The sequence below is a fragment of the Puma concolor genome, chromosome B3 (assembly GCF_028749965.1).
Source record: "Puma concolor isolate L17-30 chromosome B3, mPumCon1.1.hap2, whole genome shotgun sequence".
Classification (NCBI taxonomy): Eukaryota; Metazoa; Chordata; class Mammalia; order Carnivora; family Felidae; genus Puma; species Puma concolor.
Window position 1 is genome coordinate 32,398,196 of NC_141672.1, and position 12,047 is coordinate 32,410,242.

The 12,047-nt window shown below is 40.7% G+C and overlaps 1 protein-coding gene across 2 annotated transcripts; it reads left to right on the top strand.

The window, feature by feature from the left end:
* The first annotated feature begins 3,040 nt into the window (after nucleotides 1-3,040).
* On the top strand, nucleotides 3,041-9,272 carry LOC112856206 (disintegrin and metalloproteinase domain-containing protein 20-like). Of its 2 annotated transcripts, none has more exons than XM_086709402.1 (2): nucleotides 3,041-3,527; nucleotides 6,704-9,272. In XM_086709402.1, the coding sequence occupies exon 2, from the start codon at nucleotides 6,884-6,886 to the stop codon at nucleotides 9,071-9,073; it is 2,190 nt and encodes a 729-aa protein (XP_086565528.1). In that variant the 5' UTR covers nucleotides 3,041-3,527; nucleotides 6,704-6,883; the 3' UTR covers nucleotides 9,074-9,272. The 2 variants fall into 2 exon arrangements, with proteins under 2 accessions (XP_086565528.1, XP_025775550.2); XM_025919765.2 differs by having other exon boundaries at nucleotides 6,730-9,272.
* The last annotated feature ends 2,775 nt before the right edge of the window (nucleotides 9,273-12,047 follow it).

A 12,047-nucleotide genomic window follows, 5' to 3' on the forward strand; every position in this document is an offset into this window, starting at 1 on the left:
TGTTTTCATCAGATTTATTTTTGTTAATGTTTGCTCTCTTTTTTATATCTTGGTGTTCATATGATTTATCTTTTGCTTTCAACCCTTCATAACTATTATTAGCTACATAATTATTACCTACATAATAGATTTAGTTGTGTTGGGTTGTGAGTAAACAAATCAGAACTGAAAGAGCAGGTGTAATTATAATCACCCCTGCCTTGTTTAAGAAAATTAGTAGTAACTCTTCAACCCACTTGCACATGCAAAATAGGTGAGTTAAATATGGGTGTGATTGGTTATCATTATCCCTGTATCTTCAAAGCCTTTGATCATGGCACAAATGTCTGTAATTCCTAAACATTCAGTCATTGCTCTTAGGTTACTACTGTTGAAGCAATTGCTGAAACTTAATTAGTAAAGTTTGATTAGGGTATGTCTCTGTTTTATCACTATTCAGTCATTTGTATTACCTCAAAAAACACTTTGAGAACCCACTATACCAGAGATTTTGTGAAAGGGTATATTGTTTTTAATTTATATTTTTCATATAGATTCAAACTCTAATTAATGTAGAACTGTTTAATTTTTCTATTACTTTTGTTTGGTTTTTCAAGGAATTTTCCCAAGGAAGTTTCCCAAATTTTCCCATGAAAATTTGCTTAAATTTTCAAACTTATTGACAAATTTATTCCTGTGTTTAAATTTCCATTATTTTTTATAAGCAGCTTAAATGTTTAATTAATCAATTTTGTAAATGGACCAGTCAAAGGCCCCTTAAAATTATTGCTAAATGTAGTCTGATTTTACATAAAAAAGAAGACATCAGAGCTAGAAACTGAACTGAAATGCCTACAGAACTAGGCTTTTGATTTGCAATTTTAAAAAAATTCTTAAAACCAAAATGAAACCCTCTGTATAATACTTTTGGTCACACACACAAAATCCCCCTTGATAATTTCAACCAACACCTATCACCCACAACCTCTGTCTCCATTGTCCTAATATTCAGCCTACTGATTGGCCAAGTACCAAAGCTGACTTAACAACGTTGATTTCAAAGGGTGACTGCAGGCTGTATGGTAATTATACAGAGGAGGGAAGATTAAATACAGGCATTTCTTGAGATATTGCTGGTCCAGTTCCAGACCATTGCATTATTATTATTATTATTATTATTATTATTATTATTATTTTATACATAATAGAAACTACTATAGGAACACTTACTGGCAATTTGTATTTTCTCAATTTAGTTCTTGATCAATACTGCTAAGTATTTGTCAGTTCCTTATAAGGAACCAGTGTTTGACTTTATTTTCTTTTTAGTATATTTTTGTTTTATTGTTTTGTACTCCCATCTTTATTTTTATTTATTTTTTATTTAATTTAATTTAATTTAATTTAATTTAATTTTATTTTATTTTATTTTATTTTATTTTATTTTATTTTATTTTATTATTTTAGAGAGAGAGAGAGAGAGCATGAGCAGGGGAGAGAGGCAAGGGAAGAGAGAGAGAGCATCTCAACCAGGCTCCACACTCAGCATGGAGCACACATGGGGCTCGATCCCATAATGCTGGGATCATGACCCCAGCAGAAACCAAGAGTCGGATACTCAACTGATTAAGCCACCCAGGCCCCCCCTCCCATGTTTATTTTAAAATTTTATCTATTAAAGTTTAATTAGCTCTCATCTTTCTAGCTCTGTGACATTATATCTTACATAAAATATTTTCAATCTCCTTTTTAAAAAAAATATTTATCTATTTTTGAGAGAAAGAGAGCGAGAGCATGGAGGAGGGACAGAGAGAAGAAGAGAGAGAGAATCTCAAGCAGGCTCTACACTGTCAGCGCAGAGCTCGATGTGGGACTCGAACTCACAAACTGTGAGACCATGACCTGAACCGGAATCAGGAGTCAGAGGCTTAAGCAACTGAGCCACCCAGGCACCCCAACTATCCTTTTCTAATATATACCTTGAAATACAGAAATTTCCATATAAGCATTGCTTTAACTGTATTCTACAAATTTAATATGTTGTATTTTCATTCAGTCCAAAATATTTTTAATTACATATTTTGATCATACTTGGACCATGGCTTATTTAGAAGGCTTTTCTTTAATTTTGAAAGAAATGGCTATTTTCTAGCTCTTTTTCCTATCCAGTTTTTAAAAATTCTGTAGTTAAGGAACATATATTATGCAATTTTTATTTTTACCATTTGTTGAGACTTCCTTTATGACCATGGATATCATCTATTCTGCTAAGTATCTCATGTGCAATTGAACCTAATACCTGTTCTGCAGTTGTTGGCTGTAGTGTTTTACATGTGTCAGGTTAATTTGATTAGCCTTGCTTAAATCTTCTATTTCCTTATCCTTTTTTTGTGGGTGATTTTTCTCTCAGTTGCTGAGAGAAATATGTTAATATTTACAAGTAGATTTTGTATTTTTCTATTTCTTTTTGATTTCTCAATGTTTTCTTTATATATTTTGAAGGTATTTATTAAATAGATACAAATTCGTGTTGAATTTTATCATACTAAATATATCTTTAACTACTTTAGCTTTTCTGTTATTAATATAATGCCCCCCCCCTTTTTGCCAATATAAATTAGTAAAATATTATCATTATTTTGGTGTAGAAGTTCCTTCCTCTCAATTCAGATGTTGAATTTGTTCCTCTGGAATGTGTTGAATTAGATTCTGATTTGCATCTAGAGCCAATAAAGGATGGTAAGAGTATGCCTTCAGGAGACTAGGTATCTCCTTGCAGAGTAACTTCCACAGAAGGGACAGGGTCTCAAGCTATAGGTGTCTAGGCTCTTCAGACTGGCTTCTCTCCCAGTAACTGAGACTCAGGGACACTTGGGAGGATCAAGATACTCAGAATCAGTTAAGTCCATCTGGAGTTCTTCTTTGCAAGCGTCAAGGTTTTTTGCCTTCTCAGTGTTCTAACTTTCCCATCAGAGTCTTGGCAAATCTACACATTCAACTTATGTTGTGGCTCTGTAACTTCACAATTAAAGTTTGATTTTTTGTTGTTGTTGTTGGTAAAACTGAGTCTATGGCCAAAACCAATGAGAGATTCTTTTAGGTCTATCATTATCAGCTCTTTGAGCTGAGAGTTTAGAGCCTTGAGCCTCACTGTGCAAATTCTCCAGAACAGTCTTTGAGGTACTTCCAGCCATCATCACACTTGGTCCCCACACATTTGCTTCAGCCATCATCACACTTGGTGCCTACACATTTGCTTCACTAGTACACTTCATCACAGTAAACATTGGCTGGTAATTCATTTCATTGTGATGTCATTGCATGCTCGTTCCCCATTGGACAGGAGTTCAGCAGCATGTAAAGCCATGGACATGCCCATACCAATCCCAGAGTCCCATGGTGTCTGTCTCTCTTGGCAGCACTCTTGGTACCAAGTCCTGTAGCTGTCAAGATCTAGTCCGGGAAAGAAAAGCCTACTAAGAGTAATTAATCTAAAGGAATTCTTGAAAAGTTTCTAAAGGACTGGAAAGATGAAAAGAAGTGCTGAGGTACACAGAGGTATTAGTTGCTAGAAAAAGCTCTATGCCTAAGATTGGGGGGGGGGTAGGGAAGGGCAGAGGATGGGGTTATCATAAATGGATAGTTTCATAATGGGCCTCATAGATCTGGACTGTAGAAGATAGGGCTTTGCTCTGGTCATGTTGGTAACTTAGGAAATCAGAAAAGGGGTTCTGTAGAGCTAATAGCTGTTCTTCCCATAAGGTGATGCTGAGCTGGTACTGGGGGACTTGGTGAGCTGATACTTAGCAACTTGGAAGAAGGTCTTCCAGAATTGTGACTCAGATCTCAGAGAGAGAAGTGCTATACACATGGGGCTTATATCAGGGTGCTTTGTGGTATGCCTGGAACATCTGAGGAAGGGACACTGGCTAGCTAGTGTGGATCACCTGGGGTACTGGAGGATGGCTCTGTACATCTGGTGCTCAGACTTCTGAGAAGGGCACACTGTTCATCTAGTACTCATACCTTTGTTAGGGCTTAATGGAGCTGGTTCTGGGAATGTGGTAACCAACTGTCCCCACCAGAGCAAGGCATCATGGCTGGGAATTTATAGAACGTAACAGCAGGCAGGCAGATAGGTAATGACAAGTTCCTTGTCCTCTTTTCTTGCGTTTTATTCTCTCTCTCGAATCCGTGTTGATAAAACTTCAGGAAGCCAAATAACAACGGAGAAATATAATGTGCAGATCCCATCTCCAGCTATAAATTTTAGTTTTGGAGTTCAGGAAATAATTGATAATTATATAACAAGTGTCAATAGAATGCTGCTATAGCTTCTGTGGTGGTAGGTAACAGCAGGGGGTGCTGATCTGTGTGAGGCTCTCTGATATTTAGTATTGTGTCAGTTGGTTGTGGCTCACTAAATTGACTTCATGACCCTGTATGGCTTGTGACCTAAGCTTGAGAAACACTGAAATGAGTCTGTGACTGGGCATGAGAGGAGACATGGGAAGATAAAGGTTTGGGGCAATTTGAAATAGCTGCTGGAAATAGAAGAGCTAAGTATTGATTAAGAGGAAAACCTGAACACTGCTTGAAGTGCTGGTAACCATAGAAAGGAGGGCTTTGGAGTGACATCGGTTCACATGGTTTGTGGTAACACAGTGTTCCTTCAAGGCTCATCTTTGGAGCAATGCAATGTTGACAGTCTGATGTGTCTCAAAGATTCTCAGCAATGAACTTTTCTATTATTACTGCATCATATTTCTGACAAAGCTTAATATAGGTTATTCTCCTTTTTATAATGCTTTATCTTTTCTTTTTTTTTTTTTTGAGAGAGAGCACACGTATGTGTTTGAGCGTGCACTCATGTGCGCATGTGCACAAGCAGGGGAGGGGCAGAGATGTGGGACTGGATCCACAAACTGTGAGATCATGACCTGAGCGGGAATCAAGAGTCAGATGCTTAACCGACTGAGCTACCCAGGCGTCCATCTAATGCTTTATCTTTAATATCCCTCTTCCAACTCACACATTCTCATCCTTTTTTAAATATAATTTATTCTTTTTAAGTTTTAGTTGTTAACATACAATACAATATTGGCTTCAGGAGTGGAATTCAGTGATTCATCACTTACATACAACACCCAGTGCTCATCCCAACAAGGGCCCTCCTTAGTACCCATCACCCATCTAGCCCATGCCCCACCCACCTCCCTCAGCAACCCTCAGTTTGTTCTCTATCATTAAGAGTCTCTTGTGGTTTGTTTCCCTCTCTTCTATTCCTCCACCCCTTCCTGTTACGTTCATCTCTTTGGTATCTTAAATTCTACATAGGGTATTTGTGTCTCTCTGATTGACATTCTCATCTTAATATTCCCAGATCTGTAGCATATACCAAGTATATTATGAAGAGAGAAATGGAGAGGAAATCTAGTAATTAGGATTTCACCTCTACCAGAGATCCTTTCCCTGAAAGGATTCATTTAGTATTCTTGGCTTCCAGTAGCCATCCATTAGTTCTGAAAAAGCATCTAAATGTGGACAGGAGTTCTTGACATTATAATGCTAAGGATATTTTTCATACTCTATACTGCTGACCCCATTTGTGTACTTATTTAGAATATTCGTGTCACCAGTATATATGTTCCAGTGTGTCTCCAAATTTAATTTTTGCTTTCAAATATTCAATAAATTATTGATACTTTTAATAAAAGTTAGTGAATGAACAAATTTAACTTTTGCCTGAACCAAAATTTATGTTTTCAACAGGAATGACATAAGTCCACTTGAACTGTGTGTGGCCTTTTGAACGTTTTAATGAACTGACTCTAGGTTTAAGCTTCTCAATCCATCTTTCTCTAGAGAGTTCAGCTAAATCACTGGCCATGAAAAAATATAGAATAGAATCTATATTTATACATCTAAGATGAGTCTCTTATGATTGAAAGCATGATGCAGCTGAGCTGGGTAGAGAGAAGGCTGCTGCCTGCATGCTGTGATTGGAGGCAGTTGAGCTGTTTGCCTTGTCTCAAAATAGCAACGCATTCCCTGCTTCCCTATCAGTGTGGCTGCCTTTCTTTGGATGTCCAGAGTTTTTCTACAGATAAGAATGCATCTTAAAATAAAAATCTGTCTTGATTGGAAGGGGTCTCCCAAAATTAATGAGTCCCTTAAGTGACACTTACTTTGACTGCTAATGTCGGATACAATGGGAGATCAGATGTCATGCACAAGTAAAGGGGAGATAGAATAAACTGTGTGGAAAAAAGAGACAAAAAAGTCGGTGGGTTTTGGATGGGTTGTCCACATGCTTCCTGAAGATAGTAGGGTACTGGTAGATTTTTGGTTGGAGGAGCAATCGGGAAGTCAGATGTCTGTCTTTTCATAGGGAAAATTTCATTGCCGGTTTACATGTTTAGAAAACAGTATGTAATCAATTTTTATCTATCCACTATCCAGTTTCAACCATTATTTATGACTAACCTCCTTCATTTCTTCCTCTAGAAACCTGTCCTCTACTACCCCCTGCCTACACACACACACACACACACACACACACATATGTATATGTGTGCATATGTATATACTCATATATGTGCATATGTATATGACAGTCTCGGGCATTTTATTAATTCTAGCCTCATTCCAATTGAAGAATCACTTTTACCTCACTTTCTTCTCTCTCTATCCCACCCTTCCTACCCCACCAACCCCATCCTAGCTCTTCTTTTTTATTTCCACTTTCAGCACTGCAACTCTGATGGTCCACCTCTTCTAGGACACAGATCCATAAAGGTCAACCCTGCACCCTAAACAGCTCAGAGGGAGGAGCCAGACAGCAGTACCTCATACCCTGCCCTCTTCTGCCCTGGACAGGTGGCTTCATAATGACAACTCCATAATGGCAGTGGGTGAGGCCTTGGTGCACATCAGGATCAGTCTTCTGCTACTCTGGGTTGGGATGTCTCTGTTCATTTCTGGCCACTCTCAAGACAGGCCCTCCCAGCACTTCTCCTCCCCAGAATTGGTGGTCCCCTTGAAGGTGACTGGCAGGGACAGAGGTATAAAGGCTCCAGGCTGGCTCTCCTACAGCTTGCATTTTGGGGGCCAGAGACACATTGTCCACATGAAGGTCAAGAAGCTCTTGATTTCTAAACACTTTCTGGTGTTCACCTACACAGACCAGCAAGCCCTCCACCAGGATCAGCCTTTTGTTCCTGACGACTGCTACTATCATGGTTATGTGGAAGGAGTCCCCGAATCCCTGGTTGCCCTCAGTACCTGTTCTGGAGGTTTTCGAGGAATGCTGCAGATAAATGACCTTGCTTATGAAATTGAGCCAGTTAGGTTTTCTGCCACATTTGAACACCTGGTATATAAGATAGTTAGTGATGACACCCAACTCCCACCTATGAGATGTGGGCTAACAGAAGAGGAAATAGCACGACATTTGCAGTTGAGAGCCTCATATAATTCTACTCTGATACAAAGTTCTTATGCCGGCTGGTGGACCCACTTGCGGTTTCTTGAGCTGGGTGTAGTCATGGACCATAATCGATTCCTGTACTACGAAAGTAACGTGTCAGTAGTACAGCGTGAAGTATTTGATGTTATCAATATACTAGATATCTTATATTACTCTTTGGAGGTTGATGTAGTTTTGACTGGGATTGAAATCTGGAGTGAAAGAAACCTAGTTGTCGCTGATCAGATAGATCAGCTTGTGGAGGATTTTGCCCTTTGGAAGTCTGTCAATCTTGATGCCCGACTGCACCATGATACTGCCCATCTTTTCATAAAAAAACGTTTTGGCACAAAGCTTGGAGTTGCCTACGTTGGAGGGATATGCCAACGCCCTTTTAATAGTGGAGTTGATGTTTTTGAAGGAGACAGTCTGTTTTATTTTGCACTTACTGTGTCCCATGAACTTGGTCATAATTTGGGTATGTTTCATGATACTGAGCAATGTGTGTGTGGGCTTCAGTGGTGCCTAATGTATCCTTCCCGGAAGGTGACAACTAAGTTCAGCAATTGCAGTTATGCCCGGTACTGGGACAATACTCTCTCTAGAGGGTCATGTATCAAGTCATCTCCACATTCTGCGAATATCTCTATGGGACAGTTTTGTGGGAACTTAGTGATTGAAGAAGGAGAGGAGTGTGACTGTGGCACCATACACCAGTGTTTAAATGACCCCTGTTGTCTGTTGAACTGTACTCTGAAGCCTGGAGCTGCTTGTACTTTTGGAATTTGTTGCAAAGACTGCAAGTTCATGCCATCAGGGACTGTGTGCAGACAGCAGATGAGTGAATGTGACCTCCCCGAATGGTGTAATGGGACATCTCATCTGTGCCCAGAAGATGTATATGTGCAGGACGGGGTTCCCTGTGGTGATGATGCCTACTGCTATGAAGGGAGATGTCCCAACCATGACAAGCAGTGCAGGGAGATTTTTGGCAAAGACGCAAGGAGTGCATCTCAGAGATGCTACAGAGAAATCAACACCCAAGGAAATCGATTTGGTCACTGTGATATCGCAGACCTAATATACATAAAATGTGAGGCCCCTGATATTCTCTGTGGGAGAGTACAGTGTGAGAATGTGGAAGTAATTCCTAGTCTGATACAGCATTCTACAGTGCATCAACTTCACCTCAAAAACATCACTTGCTGGGGCACTGATTATCATGTAGGGATGTCCATACCTGATATTGGCCAAGTGAAAGATGGCACAGTGTGTGGTCAAAAAAAGATATGCATCCACAAGAAGTGTGTCAACATGACCTATCCACCGCGAAGCTGTCAGGCTGATGAGACCTGCCACATGAACGGAGTCTGCAATAATAAACAGCATTGCCACTGCAACTATGGATGGGCACCTCCCAAGTGCCAGCATGTGGGCCATGGAGGCAGTATTGACAGCGGGCCACCTCCTCAGAACCAGGTGGCATCAGAAGGAGAGAAATGGTTGGACTACCTGATATTATTGTGGTTCATTCCTTTAACTCTTTTCGTTTTACTTTTCCTAATTATACTTGGTAAGAAAATTTTGAATGAAGAGGAGGAGCGGGAGGAGGAAGAGGAAGGCTAAAAACTCCTGTCGCATTAAACAAATATCTAGCACTTCTTTTAATAGTACAGAAACATTAGAGCATGTCTGACTGTTTAAAGAAAAATTTAAGGATCCCTCATATCAGGATCATAAGCATTAATATCACACCAGAGGATTTCTAGCATGTACTTTCTTACTCTTCATGTTTTAAGCAATATTAAAACTTCATTTTTTTTTCCCTCGGAAGTCGTCTGTTTTTATTTCCTGGGCAAAGGCACAGCAAGGAGATATTTTTAAGCTGGTGTCTATCAGCTCTAATCCTCCTCCCACCTTTGTGCTCTAGATGTAATGTCAGGGATATGCCTCTACAGATCCCACTTCTGTTCCACCTGTTTTCTTGTGGGTAACTGTACCAACAGAGGGCAGTAGAAGTAGCCTAGAGTGCTGGATGAGGGGGGAAAGGAGTTACGTTTCTGTGTGCCGAAAGTAACTCTATCATTTTGGCTGGGGCCATTCATTCTAGCAGCCAAGTTTGGTTTTGGACTCCAGTTTTGTTGGCTCTTTAGAACCACCTTCATTCTTGGTCACTGACACCCTCAGAGGTCTGACGTGCAGCTCTGAGCTTAGCAGGGTGGTCCTCCTCTGATTTCTGACCAGCAGCTGGTCCCTTGCCCTGCTCTGCAAGGGACCTCTTTGAATCACTGGCATATTGACAAACCACTTTCCTTTGTTCTTTCCTCTGTTCCCCTCACCCTAGGGCTATCAAGTGCTTTCAGTAGTTATTTCACTGTGATAGTCTGAATTCTCCAGAAGCAAAGTTAGAGCTTAGATTGTGAGATTTTGATAGGGACCAACGACTGTGAAAAGGGGAGGAAGTCAGTTGTGCAGAGAGAAATGGTACTGCACTGAAGCCATGGCCAGCCCAGCAGCAAGCTCTGGAATAAATACTGCGTGACAGATTTGGCCCAAAATGGCCAGGTCTTCATACCCTCTCTTGCTCATTCACTGGAAGTGGGGTGACCTGGGAAGGCAACTGAAGCTATCCTAAATAGCTGACATCTGGAGACTCTCTGCTGATTATAATCTCCGCAGCTGTTCAGCAAGACTTTCCTTGAAGGAGAATCAAAGTGGCTTATTTGGGGCTCCTGGGTGGCTCAGTCAGTTAAGCATCCAACTTTGGCTCAGGTTATGATCTCACGGTTGGTGGGTTCGAGCCCCACATCAGGCTCTGTGCTGACAGCTCAGAGCCTGCAGCCTGCTTCAGATTCTGTGTCTCCCTCTTTCTCTGCCCCTCCCCCAATCATGCTCTGTCTCTCTCAAAAATAGACATTTTTTTTAAAAAGTGGCTTATTTGGATATTTCACAGTCCAGTTTTTGCATTGCCTTGAATCACTTTTCCATATATGTTCTGGGAACAGCTCATCCAGGATGCTAATAGGCATCTCTGCCTGTGGGAAACGTTATAAGAGGGAAATTAGTGAGATGAAGCACAGTCCCTACTACCGTGTTTGGTATTGGGGCTGAAATTGACACTTATTGTCTCTCTCCTCCACTATCCATTCTAGTTTCCCTCACCTTTAGATAATATTCTGCTGGCTTTGGGTGATAACCCAGTGTCTATACCCAGGTTCTTGTATCCAGAGCCATTCTCACGCTGGGATTGCTGAGGTCTCTCCATTTAAAGTCACAGTGGGGCTAGAGAATACCAAGGAGCATCAAAGGAGATCACCTGGGTTCCATACATATTCCCTGCATCTCCATGATTTAACAACAGTCCTACCTCTTCTCAATGATTGGGCTCAATTACACCTTCCAAGACTGTGACACCTCTTCTTGCTATTAGAGAAGGGACACAAGGAGCCCAAAAATCCCAGGTGGCAACGTTAGCTTATAATTCCATTGGGACTCTAGCTTTGTCCCCTCGTGAAAATGGGACCCCTTTGGAGATCAGAACCTCTAACATTACAGAATTGAATGGGACAGGAAGCACAGATCACCCCAGTGAGTCATAGGAAATGGTGATATGTGGTGCCACTCTGGCTTCCAGTTCTTGGTTCCCAGACCCAAGAAAAGATCTCTGGTTCAGTCATACAATCCATCCTGGAATGGAATCTGTATTAGAGTTCTGTTCAGAGAAACAGAACCAATAGGATATGGGATTTACATATTTACCCCATCCCCAGAAGAGTATATAAAAGCCCTTGAGTGATTTTTACTCTTCTTGATAGCCTGTAAGTTAAATACTATGATGTGAAATTAACAATACCTAGATACTGTGAAATAAGTTCAATATTTCATGCCACGTGATAAGGGAATAGGAAAGAGGAAAATGGAAAGAAGAAAACAGGAAATATGAATATAACTGTACTCACAGCAAAAGAAATAGTCATGGCTCTTGCAGTCCTGTTTCTATAATTGTTCACCTGATTGCAGCTGGTATTTGTAACCATCTTCTTCCACCTCCCATTCTATTGCCTTTGCCTTCAGCAAGTACTTCATCTGATCATAGTTATTTATCTGGTGGTGTGACCCAAAACCCTCATTCCTAAATGGTCTGAACCACTAATAGTTCTGCCTGGATTGGGTGGTAGTCTTCCACTGACCTTAGTCACAGGGCATTGTAGTACTGAAAGACATGTTAGGGGATCTCCTGTATTCCAGACACTCTTACTTGCCATTTTACTCTGACTGACTTACTGTGAAGTAGTAGTCCAATTTCCCTTTGGTTAACAGGATTAATCACCCCAGCCATCACCATAACTCCCTTCATTGCCTGTGGATTCAGAGGCATGAGGAGCCCAAAGTGGCCAGGTGGCAGTCTTGGCTTACATTCAATGGAATCGTTTGTCTCCTGGGAGAAGTACTGTTCCCTCTGGGACTAAGCCCTCTGAGCCAGCAAAACATGAAGTTGTGGGAACAGGAAGCAAAACTTTTGCTGGTAGGTCATTAAGGTTAATAGTGACTTCTGCCACTCCCGTTTCCACCTCTTGATTCCTGGACCCATGAATCTGGG

Excerpts from the sequence above, each read along its gene's own strand:
- LOC112856206 (XM_086709402.1), top strand. The coding sequence starts at position 6,884 with ATGGCAGTGGGTGAGGCCTTGGTGCACATCAGGATCAGTCTTCTGCTA.